Source organism: Lampetra fluviatilis, chromosome 37, assembly GCF_964198595.1.
Source record: "Lampetra fluviatilis chromosome 37, kcLamFluv1.1, whole genome shotgun sequence".
NCBI classification, from domain to species: Eukaryota; Metazoa; Chordata; class Hyperoartia; order Petromyzontiformes; family Petromyzontidae; genus Lampetra; species Lampetra fluviatilis.
Window position 1 is genome coordinate 8,597,059 of NC_136311.1, and position 15,243 is coordinate 8,612,301.

The 15,243-nt window shown below is 45.2% G+C and overlaps 1 protein-coding gene across 4 annotated transcripts in view; it reads right to left on the minus strand.

The window, feature by feature from the left end:
- Nucleotides 1–14,975, minus strand: part of RABGEF1 (RAB guanine nucleotide exchange factor 1) — a 30,190-nt gene extending 15,215 nt beyond the window's left edge. Inside the window, exons 1-5 of one of the 4 annotated variants that reach the window (XM_078873761.1) lie at nt 14,954–14,975; nt 7,237–7,453; nt 6,320–6,480; nt 3,663–3,835; nt 1,230–1,317 (exon numbers count right to left, since the gene is read on the minus strand). In XM_078873761.1, coding sequence (XP_078729887.1) covers nt 1,230–1,317; nt 3,663–3,835; nt 6,320–6,480; nt 7,237–7,442 — 628 coding nt within the window. In that variant the 5' untranslated portion in view covers nt 7,443–7,453; nt 14,954–14,975. Of the gene's footprint in view, nt 1–1,229; nt 1,318–3,662; nt 3,836–6,319; nt 6,481–7,236; nt 7,454–11,870; nt 12,042–14,953 lie in introns of those variants that run through there. The other 3 variants (XM_078873759.1, XM_078873762.1, XM_078873760.1) reach the window with 3 other exon arrangements.
- Nucleotides 14,976–15,243: the final 268 nt, after the last annotated feature.

A 15,243-nucleotide genomic window follows, 5' to 3' on the forward strand; every position in this document is an offset into this window, starting at 1 on the left:
AGCTTTTATTGAGCTCTCATGGGTCAGCTTTACTCAGTGTACTGGGAAGTACAGTATGAGTATAAATGCAACACTTAAAGATAAAAGGTTAAAGTGGTGTGCTGCCCAACTGACCATGGAACTGCACTCATCCCTTGTTTACAGATCTGAGCTGGTGGTGGAAATTCCACATTTCTTTGGTGGGACGAGTCTGTCTACAGAATTGTTGTTGATTTCGTGTCACACACAAATTGTCACCGGTCTATATTTGCACCTCCGATTAGCACGGTTGGCTACTTACTGTGCCAAAGAAGATGAACAATACATAGAGTACATATTGACCCACGAGGATTAAGGGCTGATTTGACCCTTTACCAGGGGTTGGACTGGGAGAACCTTGAGGGTGCAAGTTGTGGGCCCTACCACCCGCTCCGTGTACACTACAACGATACCATCATTCCTAAAATGTGACATTTGACTTTAACAACGTACCATGCGGCGGGTACACACTGGTACAGCAATGACAATTCATAATAAAAACGTAACCTCTATCCTTTGAATGCATTTCAGGATACCACGCAAATCACTCAAGTCATACAAGCGCTGTAGCCTTATGCTATTGTCCTGAGCATATATGAATTATTTATAGAATTGGGGGGAGGGGGGGGGTTTCACGATCCTGAATTGTGCCGTCATTCATTTTTTATTATCCGCAATATCTCGTGTTTGGCGAGATGCACTTTGCCGACGCGGCGTTGCCCGCTCACGGGCGCAGCGGGGACCGCCGTATCACGCACAAGCAGAAAGGAGCCTCTGCGGCGGTGTTTACGCGTCGGTGCATAAAGCAGGAAGCACGAGACAGAATTCCTGAGCTGCAGCGGCCACCCTCTAGACACCCCCACGAATTAAATCGGCTAATGCGAACGAGCGAGCGAGCGCACGAGTATTGAAGCCCCTGCAGCTTTGCGCCGCGTTATTGAATGCGTGTACACGCGGGCGCGCGCGGAGTGGCCAGCCCAATGCTGTCGGCATTTTTCATTAAAGTCACGTCAAAGTAATTAGGCACATCCCGTAAGTGAATTTCATGTTGTCAAAGCCCAAGTTCTTTTTGCCTAGCATACAAGATTGAAAATGACATCTCCAAGAGGTTTCATTATTTATCAATGATTGAGCCTCGTATTAAGCACCCGGGAGTCCTGAATGGTGAGTGCTGGTCAAGCCAACCCGGCAGTAATGCGGCGTGAAAGTACCTTTGAAGACAGAGTGACATTGCAGCCGCTCGGCCATGGTCTGGTAAAAGTCTTGTACGAAGTCCGACTGTGCTTCAATGCTCTTGTCCTTTAAAAATAAAAACACACAAATGAACAGAGGTGTTAAAATACAACTTCAATCCATTAGTGACAACTGCGCTTTGTTTAGTCAAGATAGGCTGCACATCAGTTCAAATGCGCGATTCCGCTTTGCTAACAAACTGCGGTTGGTAAAAGGCAGTCAACGCAGGAGTTCACACACTGAGTGCTAACAAAAAACGATCCACAGACCACAATGCACAGACCACCCCCCATGTGGCATCGGACAATGGGCGGGTATCATGTCAATATTGCATTACCGCACATATTACATTACACGCACATACAGTACTGCGTGTAACACTGCCGCCGTCTCAAAGAGCAGGCTTGGTGCAATTCTGGAAGCGTCTCATGAATACAGGGCGATTCTTACACACAATGTATGTTGAACTTATTTTGCACCGTACGTATCCAACCATGCTAATCGGAGGTACGGGGGAAAGACAACAAACAAAAAAAGCAAAAAGCAGTTCTAAAGAAATGAGTTTTCAATCTAGATTTAAAAGTGCATAGCTCCAGCGGCTTCCTAATACTGAAAGGTAGAGCATTCCAGATGGCTGCAAAAGCACATCTGAAAACGTGCGATGCGGTGACCATCTTTGTTAGATGGCTGACCAAAAGCCACTGTGGGGATGACCAGGGTTCGCGTGATGGTTTATGCTCCTTGACGAGATTAGCGCGATATTGTGGTTCAGTTGTGGCAAGCACTGTGTGTAATGAGCGCAATTGGAAGCCAAGACGGACATCTGGCCTGTGCTTGTGAACCTCACAACTGTGGTGGTGGTGGAACAGCCCAAGAGCTTTTGTAGCAAGGCAGTTCTACCTGGTTTACGCATAATAAACCTTTACATCTCATCAATACGATCCCAAGCCGTCTAATCAGAAAGCAATGCCATCTGCCACGCATCAACCCGCCTTCATGCATCCCCTTCGTGTCGTGACGATGATACGCATCATTACGGCAGGAAAGCTGGCAGTGACACCAGAGGCTTTCAAATGTCTGTCTTAAAGAAAGCACCAGCCTGTGCCCTGTGGTTGTCCATTTGGAGTGGTTTCTTAAGGTTTTGCCCAACTACTGTATGTGTGCTGAACTTATTTCTCACCGTACATAGCCAACTGTGCTAATCGGAGATGCAGGGGAAGGAGAACAAACTAAGTGTGCGTGTGAAGCTTTGAGATGCGTGTATGACTAACTAGCAAGCAGGTATTTATGCACCCATTAATCTATGAAATATAATTCTTTACTTTCACCAAAAACTCAAATTGTTCAAGATGGCCTAATTATAATTGATGTAAATGATACAATTAAAAGAGATTCAAAAGTTAAATTTAGGATAAAATCAAAAACAAAACTGCATAAATTAGATAAAAAAAGCATACCAATGAGATGTTCAATTCATTCTTAAATCAGATGACCGGAATCATGGACATTCATCGAATCGCAATAGAGGCGAGTCATTACTGCCTACTAAATTGAGCAACAATTTAAATGTTACAACTAGGTTACAGATTAAAAGTGATTTAAAAAAATATGATTGTTACACATACAATTCAATGCATGTATGTATATTCTTGGTTCTTTCGGTAAAGTCACGTAGAAGGGAAAATAATAATTATATTTATATTATTTTATTATTTCCCTTCTACGTGACTTTACCGAAAGAACCAAGACTATGAATCCCTGCAGTCACGAAAACTATAAATAAATAAATAAAGCATGTATGTTTGTTGAACTTCTTTCGCACCGTACGTAGCCAACCGTTCTAATTGGAGGTGCCAGGGAAGGACAACAAAACTAAACACAAAAAACAGTTCTAAAGAAATGAGTTTTCAATCTAGATTGTGGCTTCCTAATATCTGAATAAAGAGCATTCCAGACGGCCGCAGAAGCACATCTGAAAGCATCCAATGCAGCGACCGCAGCCAAAAGTGGCTGCGAGGACGACCAGAGTTGGCGTGATGACTTAAGCTATTTGAGATCAGCAAGGAATTGTGGTTCATTTGTGGCCAGCACTTTGTGTGTAATGAGCGTGACCTTATAACGTATTCATTCGGCAACCGGAAGCCAATGCACCGCAGTATGCATTAGATGGACATTGACGATTCTTGCAGTACCCGTCACGACACATGCCAAAGAATAATGTAAGTATCCCGAAGAATAAGATTCTACGGCTTTGTGTTTAGTGTAGCACGGTTGGCGACATATGGTACTAAATAAGTTCAACAATACATACTAGATACACGACTACGATTAAAGCCCGGGATCGCTGCGGTATGGGCCTGCCACGAGAAGCAAGCGAGCGCGCCCCGCCGTAATCGTCACGCCGCCCGTACCCTCTTGAGCTGCATGCCCTCGATGCAGGCGCGGCAGCGCTTGTAGATGTCCTGCGCCGCCGGCTTGCGCAGCAGCTTCAGGAAGTCGGTGAACTCGCCGGCCACGCGCTGGCTCTCCAGGCTCTGCTGACGCATCACTGGGCGGCTATCCGGAGGCCTGGAATCCGGCACATCTGACCGATCGGGACACGCCCGTCCGTTACCCGCACGTTTCATCAGCATCGTGTGTGTGTTGTTCTTGTTGGTGGTGGTTGGGTTTTTTCAACATGCATCCACATGTGTTTCTCACACAGCTGCTATTATGGCTCCCAAACTGTTATATAAGCGGGTTTATAAAGACATTTTTTTCAAGACATCACCAAATTTGAATGCTGATGTAATATTTTGCATGGACGCATGATGACGTGACCGTCACAGCTCATGGTAACATTACCATATCACTTTCATAGTATATATATTTCATTTTGCATTAGTTTAATACGCTTCCAAAATGTGTCCACATTTATACAGTGGTATCCATCTCTCAATAGAGAATGCACCGCTGACTTAAATGAACATCGGAAGAATGACGATCTTGGTGACTGATGGATGGAGATGCTCCCCGATTGGATCTGGACTCTCGACTCTCTGACTAAGAGGGCCAGTGCTCTACCGAGCGAGCCACCCCAGCTGTTAAGGGCCAGGGTCACCAGGGCCATTAGCCCCTTTTGCAGTCAGGAAGGCCTCATCCAGCCAAAACTTCTACAATACCAATAGGCATGTAATGATTTTTCTAAGAATCCATTACCTGCAATTTATGAATTATAAGGGAATGTTAATCAGGATAATCACGCTTTTCATATCAGCCCTCTTGTAATGCCACTGGGTCTCAGAGCACTTTACATTACGTCTTATCTCAAACGTTTGAAAGGGAACCTCCAGTGGCAGCTGTCCGTGTAAACGGGCATTAATCTGTCCGTTGGAGACAAAGGGATTGCAATGATGAACCCAATCTGTGGGTCATTTTCGAATTTGGTAATATTTGGACCGTGGTGCCGGCACTAACCATTGCGATTGAAGCCGATGGAGCATATTATCACGGCTATGACACACGCAGTAATAATCAGGGCGACCGTTGGGTTCAAACCAGAAACCTCTGCATCTAGCGACGAACGAGGGACCGCTGGCGGTGGGTTAACGACACATTTATATTTACCTGATCTAACCCAACAAAAAAAACTTTATTGTGGATACTGGTTGCGAAAGTATGTGTGTTAAACAGGGCACGTCACTGTGCGTCTCCTCTCGTCACACCCACTGCCCACATATCTCGCTTCCATGCACGCAACGTGCAACGGCAGAACACGCACGCAATTATCTGCATTTGAATGGAGAAGTCTGGGTAACGTGGCGCTGTGAGAGCTTCCTGACACACGGACAAATTATAATGTAATGGGACAGGGAAGAAAGAAAAATGTGAACTCTGAAAATCTTCAAAGAGCTCATTCAGCTACACAAGTTGAGTTTCATAATCTGCACATGTTCTGATTGCTGCATGGCGATTGCTGCCGGGTAACAATGATACGGAGACAATGTTACGTATGGTTGTGTTTTGGCATGGTCCACGTCGGTCTTGTTTACGGTTTGCTTATTATAGTTGATATGTCTAGGTTAGATTTTTATTGTATGTTACTCCACAACTTTTAAACGTTGGAAATTGTTTTAAAATTATATTTAGATGGTATAATAAGAAAAACAGAAGATGTCAGAATTGAAATTCACTTGATTCTCGTGGACAAAACCCAACATTTCATAGATGGCTCTATCCTTAGTGAACACAGCATTCTGTAATAATGCAACATTGCCAGAGGCCAAAGCTAATTATAGGCAAAAACAAGACAGCTGGCAATACAAAAATATAGTTTGGGAAGTAGACTGACACATGGAGATCAGAAACACGGACATTGACCAAGAAATGTAACAATGCTGCAAATTGCACGAGTTACATAACGCGTGGAACGATGCATGTATGGCAGGCAGAAAGCGAAAAGTTACGTATCAGGGAGCGAACGCAAATTGGAGATATCATATTGACTGTTCAGACAAGTACCACCTTGCCTTGGGTCGGTCACACCGCTGCAAGGGATAATGGTGAATGGATGCAACTGATGATAGAACAGCGGCCTATGGAGAGAATGCACCTGAGACGATGACCACCCAGGTGGTGAAACGACGAGATCAGAGATCAGGTCATGCAGGAGTGACACAGATATTGGTGTCACGTGACCATCATATGGGATGGTGCTGTCATGGGGAAGGGATTTGAGAAGCCTTGATCCTGTAGTGGAATAATCTCTGGCTGATAATTAAAGGGTTCTTCAAAGAAAATGTTAACACTTATATGGGACTATCGTTTTTAATGGAAAAAGAACAGATGATAATACACTGTAACATGATAACAAAAGTATGTTAATAGCTTCAAAAAGTATGAGTCTACACTTGTTCGCCATCATTGTCAACATGTGCCTGGAATCTTCTCCAGGTGGTCTCCAAAGCCTGGAGGCACATTTCTTGTGGTATTGTTGCAAATTCTCAGAAGCGTTCACATTTTTTTCAAGAACCCCTGTATTAAATGACAAAAATGTAATTTCGAGTTCAATGCGACGAGAGTCAAAAACCTTTCTTTGGCGGGGTCTTGGAAGCCGAGAAGAACTTCTTGACAGTGTTGACCTTGCTCGTCTTTTCCTGGGTTTTCTTCTCCTCGAACTTGGCGAACGTGATGGGCTGGGAGCTGCCGCTGGGGTTGCCGGCGTACGCCTCATCCTCCTCTCGCTGGAGCCTGCGACACGGCACGGCGCACGGATCACGACACAGGTCCGGCCATCGCGACTGCGCGCGACCTCTCGATGAGGTTTAGCGGTGTCACTTTAATGCAATAATGTTGCACGAAGCAATGCTGGCTGCACGTCTTGATCAGTTTCGCATGGGCCGCAACATCGTTCGAACCTCGATTCAAATGCGTCACCACTGGACAAGCAACAAGCATGTCGTCATCATAGCGGTGCGAAATCCACTGAGCATCGCTTACGGCAGAGAATACTGCCCCGGCCAAAAACGAGCTTCAGAAGAGGTTTCCATGTTGAGCCTGCAGGTCCCTGGGGCAACCATGAGGCTCATTTATAGGTTTCCTGACAGTCAAGAGCCAAACTACAGGAACTGCAAACTGCACTGATAAGAGTGAACCCAGATTTGTTTTTGGAGTAGATTGTTTCAGGACACAATAAGGTTTATGAAGCAGTCTTTCCGAGACACCTTTAACTATACAGCAAGAAAAAGCGGGCAGTCTTACTATCCCAGCTTGGATCCGCCCATACAGCCCCTCAATGCTCAAGGGGACATCGAGCAGCCTCCACATCCTTTCCTTAATGGAAGGCTTTGGGTGCATTGAGGGAAGGCTGACACGCTCGTCGAGCACTCTATCCGAAAACACCCGAGGCTAAAAATGTCGCGAGGGTATGTGAAAGTAGCACGAGGCATGCATTGCGATCGGAGGCGTCTACTGTCTGACAGAACCCAGTGGGTGCGACTGCAGTGCCTGCTGTAGCTGTGGGTTCCCGCAGACCTCTCGGCGAGCTCGCGATCCTCCTGGATCTGCCTCTGGCGCGCTTTGTTGTACTCCTCGCGCCAGCACTTGGAGCAGAAGCCCTGCCACGCCGGGTTGCCATAGTAACCGCATCCCTTCTTGCACAGAAGCTCCGACTGGTCCACGTGAATGCCCTTGCGCACCGTGCGGACACTCATTTTCGACACCCCTGCATTCCCACACAACCACGCGCGCCTTCAGTCTCTCCCGCAGGCACACACCGTCACTCCTGTCCGTCGCGCCTAGGCACATGTAATGGAACGAGGGCAGGCAGAGAAGCAAAACAAAGCACCCACTCTCATCATCAGATTCCAGAACAGTTTCAAAGGCATGATCATGAAATATTTCTTTGTACTCTGGAAAAGGAGTCCATCTCGGATGGAGCACGGGGATTACGCAGTTCAGAGCGAGACCATCTTCAGTCAAGTCTGACTTCAAACCTTCATCAGGGGTGGACATGCCCAGCTAACCTCAAAACCCGCATTTAAAGCAGTGTTCTTCACAAATTTTCAGAGGGGGGCCACTTTCGCCGATAAGATATCATCAATGTCAGGGCCACCACCACCACATTTGAAACCATTGGGGTTTGACAGCACGATGGGGTGTTTTCACATTTGCGTATATTGTCAGGGGCCGTACGTCAAGAGGCCACACACTAAAGGCCACCAAGAGCTGCCAGTGGCCCACGGGCCTTGCAATGAACAACACCGAATTAAAGTCCTGGTGACATGCGTGGCTGTAACTTTCATGTATATTTTTGTTCATTCACAATTTAGAAATTTGCGTTAGACAGCCTGGGACAAGGTAAGAACTATTATCATTGTATTTATTTCATAGCTACTGCTATGAATACGGCAGTAGACATCAGTTAGGATAGTAACATCTCATATGCCTCTCAGAATATGAAATCTCCAGGGGTCAACTCAGTCCATCATCATCATCATCATTCCTTGAGGGTCGATAAAAGACCCACTTTTGTGGGAACTTAACAGTGGTGGCCATATAGAGAAGATGTTCCAATCAAGGTAATACTCTATAGTTTAGACTTAAAGCTTTCTTGACTGCAGGAATTCATATTCTTTGGGTCTTTTTTTCTTTCCTGCCTCAATAGCTCTCCCGCTATATGTTTTAACCTGATGATGATGATTGCTTGTGTTACGATCGAAACATCGTGATATTTTTTTATATTTTTCTATCTACGTGGCTTTACCGAAAGACCCAAAGAATACTCTATAGTTTAGTTTTAATATGGACTATCCAACACGAGTTCAGGAACAATAGAGATTCGCATCTCCCAATACTCGTTTGTAACGACCCTTGTGAATTATACAATACACTGACATGCATAGTGCTCCGTGCATCGTAAAAAAAAACCCTAACTCATACACCAGGCACTTTTTTTGCAGATATGCATTTTGTGGCCTCAACCGAATCATTTTCAGTTTTTTTTCATTTATTTGGTATAACCCTGTGAGCCATGCGGCTCTTGACTCGGGTGCAACCGCAACAAAACAAAAACATGAACAAGAAACATCTTAAAGTGACTACACGCAACAGAAAAATCCTGGAAAAACAACAACATAGGACTGTGCAGTTGCTGTGGCTATAATCGATAGATTATTGACAAGGTTCATTAACCCAGGGCAAAGCGTCTAGGTTATTATGCATTCAAATGTGACCATGTTTACACAGGTGGCTTACCCAGATATCGCTCCATTATCAGTGACTTACAGGTGAAAGGTTGTTTCAACTGAACTAACGGTAGAATATTTAATTAAGTTTTCCAAACGTGAAGACACATGCAGTCAGAAACCCCACGTGCAGTTTGTAATATTAAACACCACCAATAAGTGTGCGTTGAGTTGGCAGGCACAAAGAAAGCATCTGCTTTTGAAATGTAAGGTATTTAATACATGTTCATCACTGACAACTCTTGTGGGAGGAAAGCAGATCACGAAGAAAAGCCCCATGAATACCAGAGCATATCACTTCAAATCTAGATGCAGAACATGTAAACAACCGACTTTCCGCATTATGTTCTACTGGACATCACAACTGATTTCATGAAATCAACGTGAAGTCACGTATTGATGAACGAGCTCCTTTGGAGTTTGTAAGTGGCACTCTCAATACTTCTACGAGGCTATTATTAAAGAGACGTGTGTGGTCTCGGTGCACAATTTCCTGGTCAAAAAGAGCAACTACAGCATCTACAAACTTCCCTTGCGCTCAGTTGTGTGCTCACACATCAGCGATCAACGCTGACAATGCGTGAAAAGTACGCAGTCTGTCCAACAGCGAAATGACATCTGGAAAGCCCACGGCCTTAACGCTGGGTTGAGGGCTGAGAGTGCAGGCTCAATGAGTCTCCCATATAAAGTATTCACATTTATACAATTTCAGTTCGCGTCCAACGGGATGATGCCCATCGCTAAGCTATCTAAAACGTGTGCAGTTATCGATCTTGATTACGATGAAGACTGTGTTAATCATGAGAATGGTAAGGACAATGGTGGTGTGAGTGGTGATGACAGGAGATTTTTATTTTACTTTTATTAATTAAAAATGTTTACCTACGTGACTTGACCGAAAAAACCTAAAAATATGAATCCTTGCAGTCACTAAAGCTTCAAATCTAGAAAAAATGACAGGAGGGCTTAAATTCCCAATAAATATTCCCTCATACCTGGTCGACTACAATAGGCACTTGACAATTAGACGTAGTTACATCGTGGTGTATACTGCTGTATGTGGTGTGCCGGGTCCGGAAATGTTTTCTGGACAGACCCACAGCTGAAATAAATTATTGCATGACAGAGTGAATGATGGTAGGAAATGGTGAGGAAGATGACAGCGAGAATGAAGATGACAATAAGGGTGTTGTGTGATGTGTGGAAGATAATAGCGATGTTTATGACAGCATTGGTGAGGATAATAAGGATAATTTCGTGAATGATGGCAGGGAGGGAACTGATGGTAGATGACAATGGTGGGAATGAGGATTATTTTGGTGGCGAGGTGTTAACTACCTCACCTAGTATACAGGTGGTCCGTGGGTTCAATCCTGACCCTGACACCTGAATATTTGGAGTTTGCATGTTCTCCCCGTGGTCACGTGGATTTTTCTCCGGGTCCTCTGGTTTTCCCTCCACATTTAGATACATGCATTTCGAGTATTTGGCTGCTACAAATGTCCAAGTGAGAAGCCACTTCGTTGAGCTATCGTGTGTGGCCAGGTCGCTTCTGAAAAATAGTTATGGAGCTCAATGGGCCTTACCTGGTAAAATAAAATACTAAATTGCTTATAATATATTTAGATGCTTTATAAATCCTACTTGGATTGTATGATGTCATAGCGTGATGAATATGATGTTGGGAAACTTGGCCGAACTCTTGACTCGGTGAATCTTTTCCCGGGTAAACAATCGTAATATCATTTTTTAAAAGATCAATAATGACGGGTTGGATTTGAGTCGACCCTGGCAAGTGAAATCGGTGCCCTCAGAGGACTCCTCTAAGAGACGAATCTCAGCTAACCGACACTAAACACGAGTGTTCATCAACTACAGCAAATAATGATACCGTAGTGATGCTATCAACGTGTTCAGTCAAAAGTCAATGTACAGTACAGTGCATGTGCTCGGACACTAATATAAGCTCTGGGTGGCACTCATAGGTAGATTGGCGCTGGAAATTCCCCATTCATTGGGGGCGTCAGTAACACCCATAGGACAAACACTGTTGACTTCTCACAAAGTGGTACCCCCCCCCCATTCGATTGATTGTGGATGATGAAGACGATGGCTATGGTTGATCCCTGGCTGGGATTTAACCCTCCCCCCCCTCCTCCCCCATGACCTTTAGATGGAGTCGAGTTGCTTGAATTTAACGTCATCAACATCACTGCGAATATATCACTATCAACCACATCACCATTTACCCACTCAGTCATCGTCCATACCACCACCATGCACGGTAGCTTAATCTCATCATCATCATCACCATTCTTCTACGTCTCGTTCAAAACGAGTATCGCATTGTGAAAAGTCAATAGCATGTCTTCAACAAACGAATGTCAACATGGGAGAATTGAGTCACTGCCAATGGAAGCCAACTTCAACACTGAAAAGGCTTTTGGTTACGGTGAGGATTAAAGAGGAGCGAGGGGTAAGCGTTAGCTCGTGATTGGGTTAGTGTTAGGGGTTAGTGTTAGGGGTTAGTGTTAGGGGTTAGTGTTAGGGGTTAGTTAGTGGCAGTGTTAGTCAGAATCTGAATATGTATTTACACTGGGGGAATCCGATGATAGCTATGACGCTCCAGTGGTATGGCTCGTGGTTGTGTTAGTGGTATGGTTAGTGGTAGTGTTAGTTAGTGGTAGTGTTAGTTAGTGGTAGTGTTAGTTAGTGGTATGGTTAGTGGTAGTGTTAGTGGTATTGTTAGATAGTGGTAGTGTTAGTGGTATGGTTAGTGCTAGTGTTAGTAAATGGTATGGCTAGTGGTAGTGTTACTTAGTGCTACTTAGTGGTAGTGTTGTGTTAAAGGGATTGCGGCCCAGTGAGTTTATCCGCGCGGCGCGCGATGCTCACCGGAGACGCGAGCCCACCCCCCCTCCTCTCAGACGCGATCGCGAGAGGCGCTGGCCCACACTGGGGCTGTCTCCCTCCCTCCCCTCGAGTCGTCTCGGTCTCTCTGAGGAACTCACGAGACTCGGAGCCGCCGCTGCCGCCGAGAGGAGGCCGCGACCTCAGGCGACGCGAGCAGCAGTCGACAACTTCCGCCTCGCGCCGCTCTCATTGGCCAGGGGGGGGGGACTCGCGTCACGTGCTCCGCGATTGGCTCGGAGGTCGTCACGTGAGACGGCTCGTGATTTTGTCAACACCCCTCTCACCCCCCCCCACCATCACCCCCCCGCACCACCCCCACCCCCCACCATCACCCCCCCCCACCACCCCCCCCACCACCCCCCCCACCACCCCCACCCCCCACCATCACCCCCCCACCACCCCCCACCATCACCGGCTCGTGATTTTGCCAACACCCCTCTCACCCCCCCCCACCATCACCCCCCCACCACCCCCACCCCCCACCATCACCCCCCCCATCACCCCCACCCCCCACCATCACCCCCCCACCAACAACCGCCAATCGTCACTTATTGGCGGTGACGTCATCACGACGCCTGTGCCAGGCTAGGTGCACCTTGAGGCCACGTGAAGGGTCGAACGCCTGCGGGCAGCAGGAAATCACGGGGCAGACCCTGCAGGTGCCACGGGTCGACTGACCGAGATGACCGAGATGAGTGGCTGATGCACCACCTGTGCCCCCTACTGTGCCAATCTTGCTGCGCTTTAGCCACCCAGCCATGTTCAATCCACCGCTGGATGAAGGCTGCTGTGCCCAAAGCATCCGCCAACATAACACCTGGCATAAATTTCGATTTAAAGCTTTCGTGACTGCAGGGATTCATCTTCTTGGTTCTTTCGGTAAAGTCACGTAGAAGGGAAGTAATACAATAATAAAAATAAAACATAATAATATAATATAATATTGTTTTATTTTTTTATTACTTCCCTTCTACGTGACTTTACCGAAAGAACCAAGAAGATAACACCTGGCAACCTGCACACGAGCTGATTATATCGATTCCACCTAAGTTGACGTCCATCCGAAAATTTTCGGGTAGGAATTGGGATTCCACCGTGTAAGCCTGGACACAAGCCCAGAGATATTTCCACCACACTGAAAACAAACTTTGATGGGTATAAGAGGCAGGTTAACACAATTCACTTTTTTTATTTGAATGTTAAATCATTCCATTAGATCTCTGCTGTCCAACAGCTATTTAACGTAACTCAAACGCACACAAACACTTAAGTGCATACGAAACACTTCATATAAACAGTGATTGGAAGTTGCACAACCTTACAATGATCTCGGACAAGATTTCCCAAACCCGAGTAACATCTTTCTGAGTTCAACAATTTGCCTCCCCTCAAATGCAAATTAAGTTGTTACATGCCGTACGCGCCTGATGATTGATAAACGTCTCACGTGATTCGGAGTGAGGTCATTGACCGAGTCTCACTTGTTTCACCCTTACGCGTTAAGCTCAAATTATACTTCTAGATTTGAAGCTTTCGTGACTGCAAGGCATCATATTCTTAGGTTTTTTCGGTAAAGTCACGTAGGTAAAACATCAAAATTAATGAAAATAAAAAAATAAAAAAAACCTAAGAATACTCAAATTATACGAGTATATGCCATTGCATTTTGCCACAACACCGAAGATATTGTGTTTACTGTACTGCTTATACAACCCGAGCGTTGCATTAAAGTATCCATCACAGTGTGCTATGCTATTTGGAGGTGTTTCCACACACTTTTATCCAAATGCTCTTAACGAAAAACATCGGATAAGCGAGCCACATGTTATGCTTGCACAAACTCACACATACATGTTTGCTCTTGAATTCTTAAAACAAAGTGAAACATTGCAATGAAAATAACACTGGAATTACAGAATGTATATTCAAAAGGTGTAATGATGCACCTCCGGCGATCGGCGGACCGTCACTTTTCAGTCGCGATTCGATTGAGGAATCTTTTTATTCCAATGTGGTTCGTTTAGCGGCCACTAGTGGCTGTAGAGCTTACGTAAAATGATTACATACAACATATACAAATCGAAATAAAACATTCTTACACAGAATCGATAGCAATGAATCGATGTATTTTTACGCCTCCAATGAATTGTCTTGCTGTGAATGTGTTCAATGCAGCCGTGGGCCCAATGGTTTGGCCATAGCAGTCAACAAGAGCTACACGTGAATACAAAAAGTATAATGCCCTACGTCGGCCACTCATGAACGAACGCCTTTGGAAAAACATGACCAAACACACACAACTGTCCATAATTATTTGTAATAATTACCCAAGTTAACTATGAACAGGCATTCATCGTGAAAACATTTTTTCTCTTATTTGAACAAATACACAAAATTGCAAATGCAATAGTTAAATAATACAACTATTAACATTCTTTTGAGCTCATTTTTTTCACCTGGTCTATTGAGTACATACACCAAAAATAGCAGCACTATAATATATGGTACAGAAACGGGCATAATAAACAAAAATTACGTGAGATGGCCATGTAAGAAACCCTTTGAGTGGAGAAGTGATGTGATCTGATTTATGCTCAACTCGCACTCAAGAGATCTAACACATTCCAACGAAAGGCCGGCATCTCCTACAAGATTAAAACTCGGCGAGTTGGCGACGGTAGAGAGATAAATGCCGCAAAAAAGATGCTGGAATATTTTGCGAACTAAAGCAGTGCGCGCGTCTGTTGAACCTCAGCCATGCATATATTTTCAGCCTCAAAATAAATGTGTGCTCGGACTTGCAAAGGTCGAGCACAAATCGTTCCAAAACTGTTTCGTAAAACTGTCCAAGGTGCTGAAATGATCAGCACAAACTTTACACATACTGTATTAAAGGTTGCGTGAAAAGCGTGACTGAAAATAACGGTGGCAGGGTTTGGACTGCCTAAGCCAAATGCTACATCTCATCCGTCAATATCTGAATAGTTCACGCGCCCCTCCACTGTCCACTGCCCCTGAGCAAGCCGCAGTTGTCGATATCATTAAAAGGCAACCACATTGCTCACCATAGCAAGTCGGACAAACTCACTGTGCTTTACTGGAAGCCTCGAACACAGCCAACACGACACATCCCGGTGGCAGTCACACTGCACACAGGACATTCACGATGCAGTGCACACAAGGAATGGTGAACTATTGTGCTTATTAGCCATTTTCAAACCACTTGCTGAATGGCAGGCTTACAATGCTGGGGTCAATGGCCATGTTCTTGTTAAGCTACAATTCTGTTTCTCCATCGCCTATTTTTTATGGTTCTGTTATGCGTCTCCCAAATGGTTTCCCATAACCTTTCTGT